The sequence below is a fragment of the Zosterops lateralis genome (assembly GCF_965231275.1).
Source record: "Zosterops lateralis genome assembly, chromosome: 2".
Lineage (NCBI taxonomy): Eukaryota > Metazoa > Chordata > Aves > Passeriformes > Zosteropidae > Zosterops > Zosterops lateralis.
Window position 1 is genome coordinate 65133540 of NC_139763.1, and position 25572 is coordinate 65159111.

At 40.5% G+C, this 25572-nt stretch overlaps 1 protein-coding gene across 1 annotated transcript in view; it reads left to right on the plus strand.

The window, feature by feature from the left end:
- The window catches only part of FOXO1 (forkhead box O1), a gene marked incomplete at its 5' end in the record, with an annotated part of 58373 nt that extends 37443 nt beyond the window's left edge, over positions 1–20930 (plus strand). Inside the window, 2 exons of the mRNA XM_083885143.1 lie at positions 17389–18745; positions 19135–20930. Of these exons, the coding sequence (XP_083741269.1) occupies positions 17389–18732 (1344 nt within the window). The 3' untranslated portion in view covers positions 18733–18745; positions 19135–20930. The remainder of the gene's footprint in view (positions 1–17388; positions 18746–19134) is intronic.
- Positions 20931–25572: the final 4642 nt, after the last annotated feature.

A 25572-nucleotide genomic window follows, 5' to 3' on the forward strand; every position in this document is an offset into this window, starting at 1 on the left:
CTCTGTGATGAGCAACTTTGAGTTTGAGAGGGCTTTGCATACCTGAAAAATTTACATGGAGACCTTATAAATACAGCTCCTTTTGGTGCTTGCCCCTCTTCCCATTCCTATAGCTGTGCCTAGGAGCAGGCAAGTGGTGCTCCTGGCTCAGTCACTGGCAAGAAATTCATTCTCCTAGTGCTTTGCTTCCTCTTGTTTTGCTCTCTGGATACTTTGCTCCTGGCGAGCTTTCAAGTGCTTGTGGCTCCTTTGTGCAGGAGAGGTGGGCAGGTCTGACAGCACGTAGCTCTGCTGGTGTACTTAACTTTCACTTGTCTTCTTCCTGCAAAATAAATAAATAATTGATGTGTGAAGGGGAAAAGCGTGGGAGGAAAAATGTCAGGAAATTCAAAGGTGAAGCTATTTCCTCCCTCAGTAATATTTTTCTTCTACGTGTTGTTTCTTCTCTTCAAACAATGGGGTGAGTTAAGAATGGATTAAAACTATCAGCCTTGCCATTGTTTATTTAAATCCTTTCATGTGTGTGACGGACCTCAGGAAAAGCCCACACTTCCACTGCGAGCCCTCTGGGCAGCCTCTCTGTAGTGCAGTGCCAGTACAACAAGGCTCCAGTGTTCTTTGGGTCCCCAAGTGCCAATGAGTTAAAATAAATGGTGAAACATATAAGGTGTGTGATTTAAAGGTGTTGGCTGTGAAATCTGATAGCTCCAGCAAAGTCTAATTTTTTTTTTTTTTTAAAAAGCACAATTATATAGCCCACACACCCAGAACAAGGATTTCAGATGTTAATTACTTAAGTGGAAGGTGTTTGTGAACTTTTCGTGTGTGTTCGGGTGTGTGCACACTTCCATTTGGGGGAGGGGGTGTTTTGGTGAAACAGGTGAAAGTCAGCTCTGTAGTATAAAACAGGAAGCAGATGGGTACTAATTAAAGCCCTGTTGATAAAAGCGTGACTGAGCTTTTGAAGCAGCTGCTTTCCTTATTTTATATATAGCTGGTGTGTGCTTCATATGAGAGCCAGGCTCCCCACACTTCATTGTTTTCGTGGAGCCGCAGGAAATGCGTGTGCATGTGCGTGCGTGCTGCCATGGCTGAGGGACGGCGCTTGCTGTTTGCTTCCTTCTCTGCCCCACAGAAAGCAGTGTTTTCCAAACCTGCAACAAAGGTGCCAGGCACCTCTTTGTCTCCCTCCTCTTCTCCTTCCAGCTTTCCACCCTCAAGCAGGCACCAGGCTTGTGGGAATGCCTGTTTCTAATGGTGCTGTAGATAAGGGAGGGCAGCTTACCTTGTCTCACAGGTTTTTGTGTCTCAGCTCATCATAGAGAGCTTCATCTGGGAGGGAAACCAAAACACCAGTGAGGGTGTCAGCCTCCTCTGTGTGTGTGACTTCCTATTGTCATTATGGTCTTTAATCCAAACAGGTACTCTTTTACTGCCTTTTCTCTTACCTTGGGGCTTGTGGAATGGATAGTAAACTAATCTTCAGGGGGCAAAAAAAAAAAAAAGGAAACAACAAGATTTAAACATAATGCAGGCAAAGGAAAAATTGTACCAAAGCAGAGCAGATCTTCATATGAAAGAGCTATCATAGAATCATAGAAGGGTTGGCAGGGACCTTAATGGTCCTGTAGTTCCAACCACTCCTGCCATCAGCAGGGATGCTTCTCACTAGATCAGGTTGCCCAGGGCATCATGCAATCTGGCCTTGAACACTTCAGGGATGGGCATCCACAATTTTCCTGAGCAGCCTGTTCTATAGCCTTACCACCCTCTGGGTAAAGAATTTCTTCCTAACATCTAATCTGAATCTCTCCTCGTAGTTTAAAACTGTTCCCCCTTGTTTTACCACTATCTGCTTATGTAAAATGTCACTCTCCACCTTTTTTAAAAGCTCCCTTTCAGTACAGAAAGGCTGCAGTGAGGCCTCCCTGGAGCCTTTTCTAACTAGCAGTGTTAATTTTAGTATTTTAATGGCATCAATAGAAAAAATGTGTGCTGAACATAGAGAAACGTTGAGTTTCTGTTGACTTGAGTCGGGTAAGTTTTGTCTGTATATTGAATCATTGAAACCTGTTTACTGGTAGCTTTTTGGTGTGGGGAGATTTGCTCTTTCACTGAGGGAGGTGCCAGTGTTCAGTCTTCATGTTGGGAATGTCATCATTCCAGTAGAAATAAGGTAACTTTGGTGTGGGCAGGAGAAGAAAGAGGAGGAAAATTTTGGTCAGTGATGGGCTTGAGTCCAGTAGTGTGCAGATTCAGGGGATGGCCCCTGAGGTGTGGAGCAGTATCTTCTGTATGGGGAAAGTGTCCTTGCATTGGCTGAGTTTCTTAGTGGGTGATGTTTGGTAATTGGTGTGTGTTCAGCTGAAGCTCTCATGGGGTACTCTCTGGTCATCTGCTTGAAGCTGCAGCTTTCCTAATTTAAAGCTGCTGCTGAGGTTGCAAGTTCTTAATTTCATCTGAAGCAGAAACAGCTTAACTTGAGTGGCAGACCCCCTACCAGGGTAGGTCCTCCTACCACCCTGTAAGCCTATGACTGCCTCAGAGGAGCTGCACAACCCAGAGTGCTCAGGGAAGCTTTTCCTGCTTTGGCAGTCAATACTCCTTCCCACCAAGAATGATTGGTATCTATTGTGGCTTGTCAAGTAGCTGTGGTGAAACTGCTGCACAATACAAGCCATGGTCTTTAAAGCCATGGTCTTCACTGTTGACAGTGTTAGTGAGGATTATTTTCATCATATCTTTTCACTCTCTTGGGAAGACAACCACAAACAGGTAGAGCTTCTTGACCTGTGACCTTGTTGTTTGGTCCCTCAGTATGAGGAACTGATAGGTTTTTCATAGAAGTAATTCTAGAAGCCCTTTTGCCCCTCATAGCAGGAGTGAGAGGAGGCAGCCAAAGCATCTCTTTCCCTCTACCTTGCTAACATTGCTGATGGATGAACTGTGCACTTCTTTGCAACTGCATCTCTCCCTGACTGCTGTCAGGTGAAAGGAAAACTGGCTGGTCCCATAGTACGTGGAAGAATGGCAATGTCACCTTCTCCAATGGACAGTGTGTGGAGGTTTTTTTTTACTCTGAAGTTATCTGGCTTGTCTGCATTCTGGTTATGGGCTCAGTGAGTTGTGCTGCATCATTACAACCACAACTATTTGCTGGAGTTTACCAGGTGCCAGAACCTGGACTGGGAGAGCTTTCCTTCAGGCACAGACTGCAGGGTTATGAATCCTCCTCTTAAATGTTCTGATTTTTACAACCCCTCAGTGTTTGTCAAAAAGCTGTTGCTGTTTGAGTGTACTTTGACATCGTACTTGAGTTAATCTTCTTTGGCCTTATCCTTTAAGTCAGCCTTTTGACAAAGTCTGGGGGCCAGGTTTAATCTTAGATGGTTCTTGCTCTTTTTCTAGAGTCAGCAACTTAAAATTGTCTGTTTTCTTCCTGTGGTGCACGTGTGTTTAAGCCAGGATTACAGAAAAGCCCAGTGCAAACAGACAAGAGGACATTTGACTGCCACTACCACCCCTGCCTGCCTTGTGAGGGATTTTAGAAGTATTTTGGAGCCCCAAGGAGTATGTAGGCTACAAGCTGAGAACAGCTACAATAGAAAGGATGTGAGTTTATCAATAAACTTGTTTAAAAAAATTAGAAATCCATGTGGTTAGGGCTATTTGAGATGTGGGTAGCCTCTGTGGCAGTGTAGAGGAGTCAAGCAAGCTGATGTAAAAGTTGTGGTGTGCCTTTAGCTGTGCCAGGAAGCAAGTGCCTTGCCACTGCTGCTCTCTGGCAAGTTCTTTCTTAAGGTGAAAAGGCCTTTAAATCTGCTTTAAATAGGTTTCTGTGGTGTTTTATTAGCCAACTACACTGCACAGAAATCACTGCAGCCAGGAGATTTATACAAATCATAGGCTTCTCTTCAATTCTCCTTAGAGGTGAATATGTATCTTAATATTTTGGTTGATTAGACATAGTCTTGAATGTTTTCATGTTTAAAAACCTAACACAAAAATAGACAGAAATAAGTGAGAATTGGGAGAACCCCCAATCTTTCAAGTTTAGAATATTACTTCATTTTTTAAAAGAGCTGTGGAACACAGAGATTTGTATTTTTTTCTTGTAAAAATTACTCAGCTACTGCTCTCCTTGGAAAATCAGTCAAATGTGTTGAATATATACATGTGTGTGTGGGATAGCTGCTGTTGTTATGAAAACTTTGAGCAAGATAACGCTGCACTTCCTTATCAGATGCCCCAGAAATGCTTGGCATTGAAGGAAGCAGACAGCAGTGGATGGGTGAATGTGGGGTCCTTGAATAATTGACAGAGGAGGAAAAAGGAGGATTAGGCCCATGGCTGCTTTGCCAGTTTCCATTGTTTGAGGAATGTGTTTTAAAGGGGTAGGTCCTAAACCTCTCTGAAGCCTTGAGAATTCTATTATAAGGAGTGTCTAAGAGCTACTAAACTTTCTTAAAATTGCAATTGGTATGTGGATATCTTAAAGGTACTAGGTCCAGATCCTTCACTCTTTGCATGAAAACTGAGTTTCAAAGTATTTTTTACAAAGCTAGTCTTGGAAAAAATGTTCTTTTCTTCATATCCCTCTTCTTCTTAGGTAAATTCTTAAGACTTGGCTAACAGAGGAGAGATAGAAATCCCAGTCCATGATAAGTGAATGCTTGAAATACAGTGTTCAACTTAAATCTGTAGAAAAAAAAATCCTTGAGAAATTTTTGAAATGTAGTTCTGTAATTTCTGCTTTGTCACAGGGAAGTGTTTTGTGTGAGTTGTGTGGTGTTTGGAATGATGCCTCTCTTTTTTTCTAATCCATAGGGCATTTTCTAGAGGTCATGATGGGTGTAGTAATCACATCCACTGCAGACTGTGATCCTGCTGAGCAGCAGTGATGGCACGTAGTTCAAAGTCTCTTTCCTAACTCTCTGCCGTGGTGTCAGGGTTGAATGTAGGCAAACAGTGCCTTGCTGGGGCTCTGCCTCATCCAACTGTGTCACCTGCAATGCCTGGGTGCATGTGAGCTGACTTCAGAAGAGCTTTGTTGGCTTTTCTATGATTTCAAAACCAGCCTTCAACAAATATGTTTACTTTATATTCTGCCCCCACTTTTTTTTTTTTTAAAGTCCTCTTTCTTGCTCCTTTTTGTGTTTTGTTCTGAGCATGCTTGTGAGCTGGTGTTTTACAGGTTACAAAACTGTAAAATTGTGAATTATCTTGCTCTTGTAAGTCAACAGCAGACAGGAAGAAAGTGGAAAATACTGAATAGACAGCATATTGCTGTGTAGGCATTTAATGTTGTTACAGTGTGATATAAGTTAAAATATTGCTTATTTCCTCTTTGCTGTTCAAAACAACCTGGAGCATGTTATGACCAGGATCTAAACAATAAGTGAAAAAAGTAAACAAAAGTTTTAACAGAGAAAGGCGCGGCCTGCCAAATACTCTGCGTAATTTATGATTACACAAATAATCAACAAAAAGAATACTTGAAAACACCTGACTTTCCAGGGCAAGACTTGAATTTCTTTATAAAACTAAATGAAAATGTGTGACAATTCCACACAATATCTTCAAAATTGCAAAGAATCAAAAAAATTAAGCACGAGCAGCAAGGGCTTCAGTGTTTCCTGCAGTGGCCAGCAGTTTAACAGATCTGTGGATGTAAACCCAAAAATACATCAATTACAGATTATTATAAAATTTCATAAACAAAATTGGCCAGATAGTATTGGAAAACAGGCTTTAGTAAACATGCCTTTTTTTTTTTTTTGTTTCATCCTTGTTTGTAAAGAGGGCTTTATGTGACCCACAGAATAAATAACTTCCTGTGTCTTGATAGCTATTGCAAATGACAGCTCCTACTGCTGACATTCCTGCTATTTTTAATCTGATGTAAGTTAATGTCCTGTAAATTTTATTTTTTTTTATTTTTTTTGAAATGAGTGTCCCATTCTGACCAGCTCAGTTTAAGCATTTGCACATCTTTGGAGCTGCACAGGGGGGCTGTGTTGCTTCTCTCTCTGACTGTCTACTGAACTGCAGTAGTTGAAAGAAGCAAAAACCATCAAATACTGAGCAAGTCCCTGTAGAGTAACTTAAGATTTACTTGTTGCACCCCTTTGAATTGATTTAGGGTGTCTTAGCTCCTGGTGTCAGCTGTGCTTTTGCCTTAATATGCTTTAATGCATATCTGGAGAAAGCTAGAGGGAAGCTCCACTGTCTTCTTCATCTTTGGGCAAAAGGATGAGAGGCCCCTGGCAGGCTTTGTGATTGGGAATTTTACTGTTGCAGTCCTTGAATCTGAGTATTGAGGCTGGCAGGCTGGGGCTGCCCAGTTACACATGGGCTTCTCATTGGGGGGGATTGGGGTGATGATGGTGAAGCTTGCACCATGGGAAGACTGACTTCCAGGAGGAGGAAGACTAGTCTGGAAGTTGATAAGAGCTTTTTGGGTTTGAGGGATTGGCGTAGCAGAGGGGAGGCTTTTCAAAAACAGTGTTTTCTTTTCTGAACTGATGAGGGTGATACAGTGTCTCCTCTGGGACACCTCCTATTCCAGCTGGTAAAAGACACTTTGTGTCCAGAGCTTCCTTGTGTCAGGCTCTGTCCTGGGGAATGGGAGAATGAATGAGGTCTTATCTATAAGCGGCTGTGGTAAAGCCAGTTTCCTTGTGTATTTCACATGGAAAGAAATAGTAATGACACATAATTAATTAGACCTAGTTGGCAGAAGAAATCTAGCACCCAAAATGCCTAGCAAAGCTCGTTTTTGCACATCCCCCTTTGGAACCTGTTTTATTTTGTATCCAGTAGGATTCTGCACCTCTAGCAGCAGGTGTGTATATAAAAGAACTCAAGTCACAATGAAAAGATCTCTTTCCGTTGTCCTCATTGTAATATTCTGCTGCTTCAAAAAAATTGGCGTTTCGGTGTTGTGATGAATGCTGGTGCATCAGAGCTCTTGGGCTTTACTCTGTTAATTCCATTCTTGTCATTAAAAACATGGCTTTTTCTTGTCCTTTTTACTTTTCTTGTTTGTGAAGGAGGAAAGCAAATAAATACAGAGCTGATATTTAAGTCACTGTTGCCAGATGACATTCTATGGGAATGTGGACTTGCCAGTATGTAGATTTTAAATAGTTCTTTGATTTAATAAGGGTCTCTTAAGTACAGAGTACAGCCTACAGTAGTGAGGGACTAGGAATGCTTCCAAAATGAGTGTGAGGGAAGAAATTGCCCTTTAGATTTCCCTCCTCTGGGTGCCCATCTTGCTCTGAGAAATAGAGCTTGGCCTCCTTCAGCTTGGCCTGCTGAAAATTGTGAGCGTGTCGTGGGGTAACTGTACAGAGTTAGTGCTCCATGTTCTGCAAGATTGGATGACTCTGGCTTTATAATATTGAGCAGATGTCCTAAAACCCAGTGATGAGTGCCAGCCATTCTTGAACTGCAGCCTGAAGTACATCACAGAAAGCAGCATCTGAGAGGAAGATGTTGGCATGAACAGTGCAACCACCCAACAGGAGTCCTCAGAGTCCCAAGGAAGTCACCTAAATCCCTTCAAATGATAAACTTCACCTTTTAAAAGAGAGTGGCTGCAAGTGGCCAGACAGTGGAGGGATACTCCAGTGCATGCTGGAGTATAGCCAAAGGCTGTATTGAAATTTGGATGAGGGTTTTTTGCTGGCTTTGAAGTAGTGAATTGTGTTACATAAAATCTGCTAGGCTGTGGGAGCAAACTCGAATTGGTAAGAGCTCTCCTGAATAGAGTGTGCTGGTGGTCTGCCCTGCTTCTGTAGTGGGGGAAAATAAGTACCAAGGCAAACTGTGCTCTAAGAAGCTGGGGAGAAACATACCTGGTTTATGTGGTGCCTCTTTGGGATGTACAAAAAGGAGTAATTGAAAATATATAATTGTTTCTTGTGAATTTGTGATATAAAAACACAATGAGAAATGAACAAATAATGACTGTGTAAAGTAATAATATCCTTTACATATTTGCAGATATGCGGGAGTTTAAAGAGAACTTAGATATGATCCTATTTAAGCTATTTTAATAAAAAACATAAGAAATCAATTCTTTTCTGCTAGTACTTTATTAACAGGAAAATTATATTTCATTTTCTTTTCATGTATGAGGCAGATAAAGGGTAAATTGGCTAGATGAAACATAAATAGTAAAACAGTCACTATGTACTGAACTGTATTCGGATGCAAAAGAAACTAAGGGAAAGAGAAATGTCCCTTTCTTCTTTCCTCAGTTTCTCTTGTTTACTAATCAACATCAGATATTTACAACACCAGGTGAAATTCATGGGGCGGATTTTATTTTTAAGCTGACACTGTCCCCTTACAAATATGAAACCTGCAGCATCTTAACCATTAGATGCACTAAATAGTTTCTAAAGATGTCCTAAACCAAACAAAAAAATCCACTTAACTTTGGTTTAGTTTTCTTTTTGTAGTTTTGGGGACTACACTAAAAATTTTGCTAGTAGATCCTTGCACTTGCTGTAGTCAAAATAAAGATCAAAAAATGCATTGTGAGATGTAGCCTTAGATATCGTTCAGCCTGTAAATAAAAGGCTTTGCCCTTCTTTTCACAAGCCTTGCATCTTCCTCAAGCCAGAGATTTCCTGTGGGGCACAGCTAACCCTGCTGCAGAGGAAGCTTGCTGCTTTCATTGACTTTTTGTTTCTGAAAAACTGATATTTAGTGATATCCATGACCACAGAATTTGAGTCCTGTAGTCCTTTGCTTGCTAAATTAAAAGACTGGCTCTGCTATGCTAATGTAAGTGTAATAAGGAGATACATGTACTCTTTTTTATATTGTACGCAAAGATTCAGTCAAGAGATTTTTTTGTACTGTTGGATCTGTACATCCCATTTGGTATGTTGATTCTCAAGGTAAGAAATACAGACAACCCTCGAGTTTCTCCAAGCATGGGCAGCACAGTGGATGGGGCAAGTGTCATGCTTAGCCTGTGTCTCCAGTACCTCGTGCTTTGCTTTACCTGCCTCAGCTTTAAGTCGTTTTTGACTGTTGTGGGCTGCACATTGTTTATAAATCCATCAGGTCCTGACAATCATTCCAACCCTTTAGGTTATCAGTGGTTTTGTGGAAGCAAATAGTCTTAATTCATCAAAATGAAGATCTGCAGCTCCCTAGCAGAGTATCCAGCTGAAACCATACAGGTCTAGATTTGCTTGTGCCTTTACTTAGACAAGAGGTCCACTTTGGTCATTATGCAGGGATTTTAGTCTGCAAAACTTATGTGGCTTCTCAGGCAGGGATCTTAACAGTTGTTTCACTTAACCAGTTAAAGCTTTGAGTAGACATATCTGGGGTTTTTGAGTTTGGTTTTTTTTTTTTTTCTTGGAAGTTCTCTGTGTGCACTCAAAGGCCAATGCAAAAAATCAAAGCTGTTTTCTACTACAATGTATTTTCACCTCTGTAATTTGCACTTAAAACTTTGGCCTACTTCTGACCTTACTGCTTCTAATTGGTAAGAACATATTTCCAGTGTTCCTTTTAAGATGATCTACTAGTCTAATTAGCATTGATATATTTAGCATGCATACACATTTGTACCTCTTCATTAGAGCTAACGAATGTCAATAAAAGGCAGCTTAGTTTTAGAAAGAAAAAGAGCTGGGGGAAAGATTTCTATAAACAGTGCTGTAGTCTGTGATGAATTGGGTGTAACAGTGGAGAGTGGCAGAGGTGAAGCAGACTGTCTGTTAAACAGGAAACGAGTGATTAACATTTTTTGTTCTACTGATCATAATTATTCCCACTGGCTGAAAAAAAAATAAACACCGCTTAGTCTCTCTTTACTATAGCTGCAGAATAAAATTTTGAGCTATTAGTCATTCTGGCATTGTATGGATGAAGTGCTACTTTATTACTTAATTTTTTTTTCTTCTGTTTGATGAACTTTGCCTATAGTTGTGATTCGTGTTTTCCTTGCAATAACCTGCTTTTGCTCTGCATTTGAGGACAGCTTTTCCTCAGACAGTTATGGTTGTGTGGTGCCTGCATCCCTGCAGAGTTGCATTCCTGGTCACTGCATTAGAGCCCACAGTGAATAATTGTAAAAGGGCTATCTGCCCACCACGAGTCACAGCAGCCTTCCTCACGGCTTGATGGACTACAGGTGATTCCAATGCTTTTAACCCCTTTGGGCACACCTTAGCAGTGGTGCGCAGTGCTCACCTTGACTGCACTGTCATTCATTCAGTCTGGCATTGGCATAATGCAGGTGTTCCCTCACCTTTCCTGAACAAAAGATGCAGGCTTTTGTATGTGCAATGGCAATGTTTTGTGGAACTGGTTAGAAAGACTGATTATTTCCCTGACCTCTAATGTTTTATTAATTGAATCCTTTACCAGCTTTTCTGTGATAGCACCTGGTCACTCAGGTTTTTCACAAGTCGGTCTGCTTTGCTGGTTTTGTGTTACTGACATAATTGTGAAGGCCAGAGGTATGAGTGCTTAAGAAGAGCACTCATAAAGAAGCCCTAGTTGGAAGGGCATCTTGACTTTGAAACATTCCTCTTCAGTGAGGTCTTCTTGTTGGCCTCCTATGTCACTGATGAACTCACTTTATCATGAGCTGTATATGTGCATACACATATATATGTTTCATATTTGTGGAAAACAGAAATGTTTATTTCCAAATATGGAACCCTTATATTTATCAAACACTTATTTTCCATCTGTTGGAATAGAAAGCTTGCAGGATCGGTTTTGTAAAGGCAGTATTAGAATTTGTCTGGATCACCAACAAATAGTTATCCCTGCTATCTCAGAATTTTATCTGATATTTATTTCTTTCCCTTTTTTCCTACACTTGACAACTTTTAATGCTGTGATAAATTAAGTCAATAAATAAAGCCATCATTTATCTAATGGCTATTTGCTTTTTTTTTTTAATGACACTGTGGTGCCTTCTTATTGTTGCCTTTCTTTTACCTTTGAAAATGGATAGATTTTAGACAAATTTGTTAGCTGTCTTGGTTCCCCAGATGATTTTACCAGAGGTAAAATGAAGGTCTATTCAACAAACTTAATTTAAAAATCTCATGGTTTTCATGTGCATTTTTGTCCCTTGTTTTTTGTAGCCAGTGTCATATAGTTTCCTTGGCTTTGAAATTCTAGGAAATGTCTATATATTTGGTGTACACTGTGTTGATAATACATCATGCCTATATTGTGCTCAAAGAGGTAACGTGGTTATAAAACACAGTATTGACACTGATGTAGGTGATGGTTAACCTGGCTGTGGCCCTGTCTCTCTTTTGGTGGTACAGAAAACGTAAGAGTGGTTAAAAGTTTTGGTTAGCGTCATAATATGTGGAGGAGTATCCAGGTATGTGCTTTCCCTGTGTGCATGCTTGACATACTGAGAACCTTAGTTCATGGTTTTTTACTTTGGTTCTTCCTATGTGCTTGTGTAGGGAGAGTAGGCAGTGTTACCATCTTGTTAGAAATGTCCAAACTGCCATTATGGAAAAATGCTTTCAAGGAATCTACCTAGGATGAGAAAGAGGTTGTAGGATATAGCAATTGGGAAATACTCACATGCATGTTAGCAGAATTGCCCACTCTGACACGTAGGCATGCATAGCCAAGTCTTAAACATCCATGTTTGAAGCTGGGTATGTATTTTCTGTTCCTACATGTTACCATGATCCAGAGAAGAAAACTTCAGTGGCTGAGAAATCCTCTCCAGTCCCTGGTGGCAGCAGGATGCAACCTGGAGGATGGCCAAGCACCTTCAGTGTTCAAAGTTTTTTAGTCCTTGACAGCTATGAGAAAGAATCACAGGAGAGTATAAATCTGTGAACTTGAATGCAGAATGTACAGGACTTATAGATTAATGCCACTGACATATGGCCACAGGAAAGCCCCTCTGTGTTCAGGAGATGTGTAGCAACCATATAGCAATAGCACACACTCCATCCTGTTCTTTTTTATTTATGCATGGAAAAAAGGATGCATTGCTGAAATCTTACCCCATGGAACAGTTTATGGAAGTGTCTTCATGGGCAGTAGTCTGGGAAAGACTCTTACTATGCTACCACATGTAATGGAAAGCATGGGGAAATAGTGCAAGGTCCCCCTAGGAAGAGAAAAGTATTTCTTCACTTTTTCCAGCTGATACTTCCTAACTGTTTAACAGTGCAGGAGAAAAAATGAAGTCAAACAAAAGCACCTCCCCAAGAACAAAGGACCCAAAAAAGCATGACCTGTTTGGGAGGAAATCCTGCCCTTCCACCTTCATGCAGCTGCAGGTGGCAAGTTTCCAGCATCTTCTAAATATGACTCTTTGACCTGAAGCGCAGTGACATGTTTTCTGTCCATACTCTTATTGGACAACAGAGAAGGTTTCCGAGCTGTAATAAAAAAATACCACAACTGGGTGGCAAAATTAGCTGTTTCATTAGTGTTTGAGGCCTCTGACATTGCAGTGTGGTTGTGTTGGTGGACACTGTATTGTCAGGAAACTTTTTGAGAGAGAAATGTGTGCTGTCTGTAGACCAAGCGCTTATCACTGTCCAGCGCTAGCTCTGAGGCAAATCCAAGCTCCATGTGCAGCATTGGCATCTGAACTTCCTGTATTTCATAGTTACTAGGTAAGGCAAACAGGATTGCCTTACACCAGACTGTTGTACCAAAGGAAATTCTGGTAGGTCTGGAGTTGCCAATGTTTTCTTTCCTCCTCACCCTCTTCATCCAAGCCCCGTAAACTTGGCAGCGTGGCTGGAAACCACAGCAAAACGGGTGCAGGCGGTGTGGCTATTGCAGGCAAACCTGCCTGTTTTGCTAGGCATGATCTAACTTAGCCTTGTATAGATGCCAGATGGTGCCACTTGCCATGGATAGCCCCTGCTGCTGCTGCTGTCCGGCTGTTTATGCTGAACGAGCTGTGAGCAAGTGTGCTGGAGAACTTCCTGGCCTCTGCACACTTTCCTAGGAGTGTTAATGACTTCTTTTTAAAGTGGTGCTTGCCTCCACATCCAAGAGGAGGATGATGTGAACATCTGTACCTATAGAGTCCCTATATAAAGACCTAGAGAGACAGGTTGAATGTCTTTCTGTAGGAGCATATGGAAGTTGTAGAGGGATGCAATCTTCACTTCTCTGCTGTGAAACTTTTGGTTTGGTGTTGTCACCACAAGGAGATTGTGCTGGCTCAGAAACCTGCTGTAAGCTGTCAGTAACAGGATGTGCTATTGTACCGGATGGTAGAACACACTGGCAACTTGTGTAGTCCATCCCCTTGGGAGAGATGTAGAAAGCAGTGCACTCCTGGGATGCCATCTGAATGAAAACTTAATGGACAGTCATTAGACTCTTAATTTTAATGGAAATCATTGACCTGTGTGTTATGGAAGCTGTGTTACTCCTATGGCCTCCCAGTTTGTTATGACTGCATCTGCTTCCAGAGGCCAACTCCTTCCTACCTTTGTTACTAGTTACTTGTGAATCTCCCTGAGATGCCATGGCATGCTTTATTGCAATGCTGTCAGCCTATGCACCTTGATAGCAAATATACTTGTTTTTGTGAAGTGTATTGACTATTGCATCCATTCCTCACTCTTGCTTTTGGTGGCTATCACGGCACCCTGGTGGCATGAGTGCTGCCTGTATCCATGGACATGAGGTATGAGGGCGGGAGAGACCATGAGCACTTGTAGGTGCTTTTACAATTTTGGGGTCTTGTGGCTCCCTGGATAGTCACAAATCCAGAGCTAGGTCCTGCTTGGAGAGGTTTGCAGTTGGGTTAAAGAGGAGCTCTGCTTCCCTCTGCTTTTGGTGCTCCAAGGTCTGGCATGGAAGAAAGATAGCCAAGTGTCCCTGTATGGTCTCATTTCAGGAGGTACAATGTTTTCAAGTTTAACAGAGCAACTGAGTTTTCAGGTGTTTAGTAAAACACCAACCCAATTTACTAAAAAAAAATAATTAAATGCCTCAACTTCAATTGGGATAAGGATATAATTTTTCTCAGCAATTAGTCAAGTTTAACTTGTGTGTTTTGCTATTTGTATCTTGGGTTTAAATGCAGTATTGGATATCAGTAGAGCTGTTGGAAATGTCAGAAGTACAGCTGAATGATATAAATATGTAGACTCAAAGGAATAATTATCTTGGCTTCATGAGTTTTATTAGCCGGGATGTGCTCTTCACATTTGCATGTAGCTGATACAGTTATACATGTCTTGAGTCTTAAATCAGAAAGTAGCAATAAGCATATCGACAGTTCTGATCTGAATGCTGAAGTAAGTTTACTTTATCTCAGAGGCAAAAACTCAATCCCAGGAAGTACTCCACAGGTGCCAGCAGCTCTGCTGCCATCCTGACACAGATTTTGATAGAATTCCAGTGCAGTTACTCTCAGTGCGATCTGGCATGAGCTGCTGCTGTGCGAAGACCTGCTTCAAAATGCAGACACTTGCTTTTGGAGTAATTCAGGCTAGATTTTGGGAGGCTTTGCTTTGAAGTCCAGGTGAAACCCATGGCTGAAGGCATCTCTGCAGCATTTTGGGGCTGGTGGTGCCGCCGCACGCCCCAGCCGCTAACAGCTGCGCCATTCCTCTGGCTGCCAAGATCCACTGCTGAAACTATACTTTTTTATCAGGTCATGTTTGCATCTGGCAAGGATTTGTAGACACAACATCATTAACAGCAGTGCATATTTTCACAAGATTTACCTCTTCAACACTTTTTCCAAGTTAGTAAATCATAGCTTCTTTAATGTCCTGCTGGCTGCGTGAAAAACAGGAATTTATGTAACAAGCTCTGGGCCGCAAACCTTTTCCTGTTAGGAAAATTTTTTTTTCATTGCTGGCAGAGTTAGGAGACAGCTCTGTTACTCAAAGAGCGACCTCAAATGTCCTCGGTACAATAATACCAGATTATAACATTTTTGATGACTAAGGAATAGCAGCGATTTCTTAAATATTTAACGCTTATGTAGCAGAGAAGAGGGAGCTGAGCCTCATCATGGTGTTTTCCCTGGCCAATGTTTTGTATGTTTGATATGGCTATTTTGATGCTAAACAATGATCCTGAGCCAACCGGGTATGTTTACAAAATACAGTAAAAAAAATGAACTGGCGCAGGAGGTTTTTTAATCAACAGCCACACAGAGCAACTTTCTTGCGACATTTGTGGAGCTGGATTTGTGTCAGCCACAGATTGGTCTGTGGCCCTTGAGTGAAAACAATGGGGCTGCGCCAGGCCAGCCTCACAAGGCTTCTTGGCCAGCCCGTGGGGCTGCAGGCAAGTCCAAAGATGGATTTCCAGGCTTGCCCCCTCCCTATGAGTTAGCTGCACCTGGTGCAAATAAAATTCCGAAGCGTTCCCTAGCACCCTATTGCTAGATCAAAGATGGTATTTTGATTGTAAGGTTACCTGAAGTGAAGAGATGCAGTCCTACTTTACAGCTTTTAGGAGAATTTCCTTTTGAAATTAAGTAAACACTCAAATCATAGAGTCGTCATAGAGTCATTGAATGCTTTGGGTTGAAAGCGACCTTTAAGATCATCTAGTTCCAATTGCTCCTGCCATGGGCAGGGATACCTTCCACTCGACCAGGTGGCTCCAAGCCCCATCCAGCCTGGCCTTGAACGGTGCCAGGGATATGGGGAATTTTTGATGGTGTCTGTTTAACTGGGATAACTTGTAAAGACGGTTCTTTGGAGGAGAGATTGGAAAGGCATCTGAGTTGAGGCACATGGTTTGACTCAGTGCTGTGCTGGTTGAACAGTTGGCCTTGAGGCCATTGCTCTGCCATCCTCTGATGTTAGGGAGTGTCTTGTGCCCCTCTTTGGGGTGAAGCTGCACTTCTGGAGCATAGTCTCAAGTCAGTAGCACCTGTAAGGTGTTGCAGGGTTGTAACACCTCCTTGCTGCCCTCATCTGCTCGTCTCCTCTTTGATCCCAGAGTAACCACTCCTGATGAGCTCTGCAGATGGCCAGTCCTGCTTTGTTTGGCTTTCCATGGTCCAAAACATATCATGGCTCTTGCAGGGAATCTGTGCCTGTTGTCTCTGGTTTAAGACGTGAGATGACTGTGCCTGGCATGCCTTCTTTAGATCTTTAGATAAGTTGCTAAAAATTACTGTGAATGGAAGACAGATAGTGAATTACTGATTTCTCTGCCATTGAAATCTAATTTCTGGTTTTACACATTTATTTCAAGTGTTGTTTTGTGGTTCCTTCCTCCTTGTTTGGCATGAATTGCAGTCCCAGCATAGACCGTGGTACTGTCTCACCCTTCTATTAACATCTATGGCTGTTTGTTTCAGCACTCTTTGAACTTGTGGCCTTTTGTTAGAAATCGTGTCAAAATACAGGAAAACTTTTCACTTTTCTGTTGATACAATGTTTTTTTCATGTGCTCAGCAGAAAATTACATTAGCAAAAATAGGTTTATTTACATCTTGGTAATGCAAAGATTAGTCTCTTGTTAACAGGTCAGCCTGTGGCCTTCCATTTTGGATTTTTTTTTTTATTCTTTGTCTGTATTTAAGAACAAAACATGAAACATTACTCATGGCTGAGGAAGTAAAAAAAAAAAAACTCCAGTACCTCTGCTCATTCTTGGCACAAGATACATGGTGCCCTCAGGTATTTGAAGAGTCAATTTTGCATATTAAAATGTTGATTTTGAAAGAGAAAGATGGTTTTAAGACTGAGGGTTTCATTACAAGCTTGTAATTTTTATTCCTTTATCTTATGATTTCTTAGGCAATTTGGGCACTTCTTAGGCAATGATGGGTACTTATAAAAATTAGAACTTAATCCTCAACTGGTTTTCTATATGTATTTTCTCATGTATCTCATGTAGTGATATAAACCTCACTAACGCTCAGTGGCAATAGTGACAGTTGTGGGTCGTGTGTCTGTAGGGATGTGCAGGATGAGAATCCATTAGAAGGACCACAGAACAGGATCTAGCATTCCTGAACTTTGCATAAAATAATAATTTTAAAAAAATCCATAAATGCAGTCAGGTTCATTAATTAAAGGACTCACTTCAGTCATCTTCTTGATCTTCTGACTTATTTTGTCGCCTTTATGTGGAATTTTTATTTCAGAACACTTCCTGCACTTCTGTTTAACTTTTTATAATGTCACACGTGATGAGGGCAGATGACAGGCAAATTGACATGGCGACTCTTTGTGAGCTTGTTTCAGCCAGTTCAGAGCCGTGAGTCGATAAAAGACGTTTCCAGGCTGGCATGTTTTCTTATTTAATGATTACCCCTGTGTTTTCTAATAAAATGAGAGTATGCTTACAAAAGCAGGTGTTAGTATCCTTAAAAGATGCATGTCTTCTCCATTTCTTACATGCTATTCTGTTTTTCAGAATTCAATCCGTCACAACCTGTCTCTGCACAGCAAGTTCATCAGAGTGCAGAATGAAGGAACAGGGAAGAGTTCCTGGTGGATGCTCAATCCTGAAGGAGGGAAGAGTGGCAAATCTCCTAGGAGGCGAGCAGCATCCATGGATAACAACAGCAAGTTTGCCAAAAGTAGAGGCAGAGCTGCCAAGAAAAAAACAGCCCTTCAGTCTGGTCAAGAGGGAAATGGTGACAGCCCTGGATCACAGTTCTCAAAGTGGCCTGCAAGTCCCAGCTCTCACAGTAACGATGATTTTGATAACTGGAGTACATTTCGACCTAGAACGAGCTCTAATGCTAGCACAATTAGTGGAAGACTATCTCCTATTTTGCCAGAGCAAGATGACCTTGGAGATGGGGATGTGCACTCCATGGTATACCCACCATCAACCACCAAAATGACTTCTACTCTACCAAGCCTTTCAGAGATGAGTAATTCTGAGAACATGGAAAATCTTTTGGATAATCTCAATCTCTTGTCACCTAATACATCAATGACTGTGTCAACCCAGTCTTCATCTGCCACTCTGATGCAGCAAACGCCAGGTTACTCATTTGCGTCCTCGACCACAAGTATAGGTTCACCAAATCCTGACTACAGGAAATTCACTTATGCTCAAGCTAGCATGAACTCTTTGTCCCAGATTCCTATGCAGACCCTCCAAGACAGTAAATCAAGCTACGGATCGATGAGCCAATACAACTGTCCTGCGGGACTTTTGAAGGAGTTACTGACTTCCGATTCTCCCCCGCACAATGATATCTTGGCATCAGTGGACGCTGGCGTTTCCCAGGCTGGTGGCAGGGCGCTGGGCCAGAGTGTGCTGATGGTTGCCAACTCGGTGGTGCCCAACTATGGCAGCCAGCCACCCCACAACAAAATGATGAACCCTAATGCCCGCCCTCACCAGGGACATAACCAGCCAGCGCCTGCAGTCAATGGCCGTGCCTTGTCACACACAGTGAACACCATGTCACACACATCAGGGCTAAACCGCCTGTCGACAGTGAAGACTTCGTTACAAGTGCCTATGAGTCACCCAATGCAGATGAATGCCATGAATCCGTATGCCCCTGTTAACAGTTGCAATGGCTACGGGAGGGTGGGAATTGTTTCCCTCCACCAGGAGAAGCTTCCCAGTGACTTAGATGACATGTTTATTGAACGGTTGGACTGTGACATGGAGTCGATTATCCGTAATGACCTCATGGATGGAGAAACGTTAGATTTTAACTTTGACAGTGTATTGCCTAACCAAAGTTTTCAGCACAGCGTAAAGACAACCACACACAGTTGGGTGTCAGGCTAGGATGTAGTAGGAGGTAAGCTGTGCTTTTTATAATAAATCTGCAAAACAGATAAAGGGAAAAGAAAGAAATGTCAAGATGCTTAAAATCTGGGAGTTGTTCTGTGTTGGCACGTGAACTCCCTTGGTAACAGTCAGTCACTTTCCAGTCCTTTATTAGTTTGAGAATTAGGTTTTGCACTGGTGCATAAAGACTGTCAAGTACTGACTTCTCTTACTTCGTGTGGAGCTCTAATGTTTTGTCATTGATGTTTTAAAGAAAAAACTTGCTGGTTACTAGCCAGTAATGAGTACTTTTTTTCCCCATTTAAAGTATCTTAAAGCTAGCTTGAGCATATTTTAATAGATCTATTAATCTGTGAATGTTAATTTGTTCTTTTTGTTGTTTTTTTTCTTTCTTCCTAGGCTATGGTCAAATTCTTCAGACTTGTCTGACAGCAGGAACTGAGAAAAGCAGTACAAAGATGTCCTTCACCTTTCTTTTTAATTTTCTTGACGAAACTGTGCGCATGCACAAACTTTTTTGGGGTCTTTTTTTTTTCCTTTTTTCTTCCTTTCGTCAGAGTTGGCAGCAGAGAGAATATTTTCCTGTACAGGATGTTTGCCCAAGGTTTGCAGGTTATGTGCTGCTGTAGATAAGAACTGTGCCATTGGAAATTTCATTACTCTGAAGTGCCAAATTCACTACACCATATAATCACAGCAAAGACTCTTACTTACATCATGTTGTGCTTTTGGTTTTGTACAGTATGATCTGTAGAAGAAGAATTGTTTTTTAAGACTGTCTGTTTTGGTCCAAGAAAAGTTTATAAACTTTTGTAAGAATACTGTGATGATCTCATGCCCCAAGTAAGTTTAACCTTCGTTGATGTTACCTGTGTTTTGATGAATTGAGATAACTGTGGACTTGCCTTGCAGCAGTATGAACTGCATTATTTTACTCAAAATTGCCACACATTTCATATGGGAATAGAATAGCCTGTTAAATATGATCCTACTTAACTCACTGACTATTCAAAGCAAACAGTAGGTTAAATGCCATTTGATAAGTTACCTGTATTTGTGTAAATTTATGCAAGAATATATCTGGATTTCATTGTCAGATTAATCACTTTATTGTTGGGCTTAAGATAATTTTTGGAATACTTTCCAAGCTATTTTTCTTATAATTAAAATCTACTTTTGTTACATAGGCAACTTAAAAAAAATAAATCTGAGATCTGGCAGCATTCATAACCTCTTCATTTTGTACAGTATTTTAACTGGATTAAGTACATGTTTTTATAAATTTCCCTAGCACTTGGGAGTGCTAATAAAGGAAAAGCTTAATAAGGATCTTGAATACAAAACATTTCTGTCCCTTTTTTTTTGTTGTGTGATGTATAAATATAGACAACTTTATGTTTAGAAATATTTAATCAGTTTTATATATGCATTTTTAGAAATGTCATCTGCTTCTATTATCATTTTAACTACCACAAAGTGTTAAGTATTCATCGTTAAGATGCTTGTACAATGCTTCACATTTATATTTATTTCATGGAGGTCTCATAATGTTTGTGCACTCAAGAGCAGGACCTTTTGCAGAAAATTTGTAATTGTAGTAAAATTAATGACAAAATTGTCCTTTGTCTTAATTAGCACTAGTTCTAGGGTTCATCAGTGTTTCTGTTGTAAGGCAGTAGATTTCAAGAGGCAAAAATGCTACTTTTGAGTGGGAGACTAAAACTTTGACCTTGTTGCAGGACAAAACATTTTTTTATTTCTAAAAGAAAGATAAAGTAAGTGGCAAAGTTATACAAATGCATGAAGTTTGGGGTAGGGGAGAGCATTAATAGCAGAGATCTTGTTTCTGTGGAAGAGTGTGGTCTTGCTAGAGTAAGCATACTGACAACTACCTGAGCATTTTCAGGAGTGGGTCTTGAAATAAATGATTCCTGATTTTTTTGTAATTGCATGATGCAGTTTTAATGGATGTGTAAATAACAGGCCTCACCTCTCTTTTTGCTGGTTGCTACATCACATTTGTGTTACAGAAATCCTTGGAGCTTTTTTTTTGTGACAGAATTAACAGTTTTTTTAGCTAGGGTTGGCTGTTACGAAGAAGGGGAGAAACAAATATTTTACACTGATTTTTCTTTTATCTAAATAGCTCACAACTAGAAAATGTCCTAAATGAAACTCATCCTCCCTGTAGTGATGGTGTATGGTAGAAAAAGAAACAGAATGTGCCAAGTAAATGAAGTTCAGTAACAAGCCATATATTTAATGATCCTGTTACGACTTTCCTAAGGCTTCAATGTATTTATTGATGTGCTAGCATGTAGCTCTCTGTTGGGCTTAAATCACTACTAATTACAAGTGGTCCTACTTTTTTAGATATGCTGTTACAGTTGTCAGGCAGTTCCAGAGGCTGATGTGATACCAGGATCTTCCCCAGCATGAAATTGGTCTTTGAACTTTTTTTGAGCAAAATCAAATGTTCTTAGTGCCAAAGCCTCAGTAAAGCCACCTGCTTTTATGGGCAAATATCTCCAGTAGCATCTTCACCATCAAATGCCTAGTCTCTGAAATATGATAGTAAATCCTGGCAGTGGAGCAAGTGGAGGGCTCATACAGGGGTTTCTGAAGAGGATTCTGTCTGCTGCATGTGCAAAAATGTTTGCTCCCAAATAGGCACTGATACACATAGGCCAATGTCGTCATAAAATCCATCTCTGCATGCAAAGAAAGCAGTAATCAATGCTATACTCCATGGGGATGCAGCTGAACATGCTACATTTAATAATATACCTCCTGTTTATTATTTACTGCTACTGTATAACTTCCTGTAAACAGATATTTTATTCATTTCCTTTTATGCCTATGAATAACATAAATGTAGCCTTTCCCTAATTACAACAGTCTGTAGAAAGCCCTTTTAATTATTGTGAGAAAACGGTTGTAGGTAATCAGAGATTTGGGCTGTGTGGTCAATTTGGCATTTTTGGGGGGTTAGGGTTTTTCAATTTTGAGGGGGTTTTTTTGTTCATTTGTTTGGGTTTTTTTAGGTTTTGGGGGATTTTTTTTGTGGTGCCATTCTAATGTGTTGCAGTTGTAATTCTGGAATACTGTGAAGTTGGTGAAGGATCATGTTGTCTGCCTTGAAAACAAACATTATGTGACCTCTAGTTATAAATCCTTTTTCAGTAAAAGTACCAAGTTTCTGGAGTAACTTAGTTTGTCAGAATTGTTGTAAATGATTGGTTTGTGAATTGTGCAGATGATCTTACCTATGCAGCCTTGTTTTTGACTTTTCTCTGGTTTGTACTGTTATTAAAAGTTTATTGTATTATAGAGCTGTTCAGATATTTTAAATATAAAGATGTATTGTTTCCATAATATAGCTATATGATGTATGTTTAGGTAGTAGATGCATTAATTGGAAAGCTCTGCTTTGATAAACTGACGGTTTGCCTACACTTATAAGCAAAAGTTATATTGCTTATTATTGGCTTAAGTCAACAGAGCATCCCTGAGAAGTTAAAATTGGACCAATTATAAAACAGTATAAAATTTGCACTTGTTAAACCACTGGATGTATGTTAGTACTTTTTTATTTTTTTACTGATTTGAAATTCCTATTTTCATTATGAAATTGCTAGGATTCTTAATTTATGACTGATTTTAAATAAGGTATTCTCATTATTATTATTGTTATTATTATTATTATTTTGGTAATCGTAAGATGCAGCATGGTTTATGCAAGCAAAAAGCAAATTATTCTACATGAAAACTGGCCTCTTTTTTGAAGGTGTTCCACAAACCAGCAATATCTTAGAGATTGGCATGTACATACTGCTAGTTCTATTTGCGAGTGGTGTGACAGCTCTTCAACGCTTCACTGCTCTGACTTAGTCACATTGCAAAATTAAAATTCATACGTGGATATTTTCAGAAAAAGTGCCTGATGTACTTCTACAGACACATGAGAACAATCCCTGACAGTTTGTTGTATAAAGCCATAAATGTATATAAATTATGTTAAAAAGATTTTGTGTCCTTTCTTGTATACAGAGAATGAGATTTGTACCAGGATTCTACTTGTGATTAGTAATCCTTCTACTGAGATGTTGTCGTAATCACTTTCCTCACCGTGTAATCTTTTTAATGATGATGATCCCGTTTGGACAATCCTGATGGCATTAGCAATTTTATACAGAAAAATACCTCATGGTACCAAGTCTTGCCTGGCGAGATCATAACATATTAATGAGCAAACACTAACTGCAGAATAGTTAACAAATTTTCCATTACTTGGTATAAAGGAATTTTTCTCTCTTGGCATTGCTTCTGGATTTGGAACCGTAGCAGGTACAGGAACCTAATAGGGCTGTGTTACCAGTGTTTAATCACAACCTAGTGTGCTAAAAGTAACTTGTTTACAAGTCTTTGAGACTAAACGCAAGAAGAATCCATGCCTGACTCCCAGGGCTCACGAGACATCTTTGTGTAGAGGTGTGTTGTTACTGGAAGATGCACGGAATGGCATCAGACCGTGTTGCCAGCGCTTCAACAAGTGTAGTTCAGAGAAAATGGCAAAAAGTCCTGAAATCGTTTCAAGAATGGGTATTTGTAAGTATAAGCTCTTAATAAAATTGCTATGACATGAGATGGTAATTAGTGTATCAGAATGTTATGTAATACATTATTAAAGAATAATAAAAAAAAAGATGTTAACATCCATAAAACCACAGGAAAGAATTAGTCTTTTAGTCCAAATTACATGTTGGAACCTAATGCTATTAAATGTGGAAGAGAGAGGGCCCAAGCCCTCTTCGTCCCCTTTCCCCTAGTTTTTGCCTCTGCCCCTCCTGAAGTCTGTACCTTTTCTCAGAGTAAGTTTTTTCTTTGCTGAACATTTGCCAGCCTTCCTGGTGCTGCTCCTTTTGCAGCCATGCTTTAGGCTGTGGTGATGGGAGTGCTGCTGATGTGAGTGAGTAGGGAGAGCAGGAATGTCTAATTTTTTTTTTTTTAATTTTATTTTTTTTAAATTTAGATTGTGTTTCAAAACAGAGCTGGAAGAAAGGATGAGAGGCTGCCAAAACAGACAGCCAATAACACCCACGCCACAGTTGTCTTGTGAGGCCCAGATCCCTGCTTGCCTGCAGGTGGGGAGGGAAGGGGTGGCAGAGAGCAGCCTCTAAATGAATTGCTGGCAAGAAAAAGGCAGTTTGATCTTAAAGTGAGCAGAGGTAGACCTAAAGAACATGAAAGAACTAATTGTATGTAAAAATAGAAATATTTAAAGATAGCTAAAAAGTAATTTCTGCTTGTACCTTGCAGTTCCATCTTTATTTTAGCTTTGCCCTTTTTTCTTCAGTGTACATTTTGGAAGGGTTTTTGCATGTTAGGGGAAGCTGAGGATATCTTCCCTGACATTTTCAAAAGCCTGACTTCTGGAATGAGAGGATTGTAAGATCCAAAGATACTCTATTTGGGTGTTCATGACGCTGTTTTTGGAAAGGATGCACATTTAATTGGTACATGACTTGTTACTGTTGTCAGGAGAGATAGTCAAAGCTTGTCTCCTGGGAAGGGACTGGCTAGCAATTTATGCCAATCTGGCAACAAGGGATTTGAATCTGCTGATCAAGCAGGAAAACCTCAAAGCATCTTTGTGCTCTGAGTCAGTTCTACATCATTGTAATAAACATGTTTTTGTGCAGAAACGTCAACTGTATCACCTCAGTTGATAGTCCAGTTAAAACTTCCAATTACATTAGGTCTTCCAGCCATTTATTTTGCAGCTCCTGTGCAAAGATGGGATTTGTGGAGATCCTTGGAAGGAATAACTTGCAGTGATCAGTGCCTGTGGTCATGCCCACTGCAGGAATGGCATGCAAATCCCTGTTTATTACCTGATTGTGTTTTGCTTGGGGTAATGTTCTGGCATGTGCCAAAATGATAGCTAAAATGAGGAGGCAGGGACAGCACCCCATTCTATTTTATGTTCTTCTACTTGCTGTTGGACCCTGGGGCATGCAGAAATTTTGCATGTATTTTTTTGCAAGTAAACTTCTTGTGGGGGTGTTTATCACTGAGATGATGGGAAAAGGGGTGAGGGCTTTGTGCAGTACAACTGGGAGAACATTTCAGGAAGCTTCTGATGGGTATAATAGGGCCATGGCGGGAAGAATCAGACAAAGAGCTTGTTCATAACTTAAAACCTCAACATTTTACATCCTTCCTGTCTGCTCATCTACAGTTGCTCATGCCATCCTTAAACGAAGGGGCTTTTCCAAGAAAGATGAGTTGAGTGTTGGTCTCTTCTCCTAAGTAACAAGAAAAAAGAGGAAATGGCCTCAAGTTGCCCCAGGGGAGATTTAGTTTGGATATTAGGAAAAATTTCTTCACAGTAAGGTTGTCAAGCATTGGAACAGGCTGTCCAGGGAAGTGGTTGAGTCACCATCCCTGGAGGTATTTAAAAAGCCATGTAGATGAGTCACTTAGGGACATGGTTTAGTGGTGGACTTGGCAGTGCTGAGTTAATGGTTGGGCTTGATGATCTTAAAGCTCTTTTCCAGCCTAAATGAGTCTTTGATTCTATGGTTATGTTTCTTTCTCAGTACCCTAGAGTGACACTACCTGAGCAGGCAACAGCCCAGACCTTCCACAAGAGCCTTGCTGGGTTTTCAGGGAACTATGTTTGGCAGGAAATGTCTAAATTGTTTCTGAAATACTCAATCAACTTCAGTCAAGTCAGCAGAGTTCATGGAAAAAGCCCATTATAAAAGTGTATATGCATTGGAAAGAGGGAGGAGAGATGAGAGATTCTGGGATGAGGAAGCATGGTAATTTGTT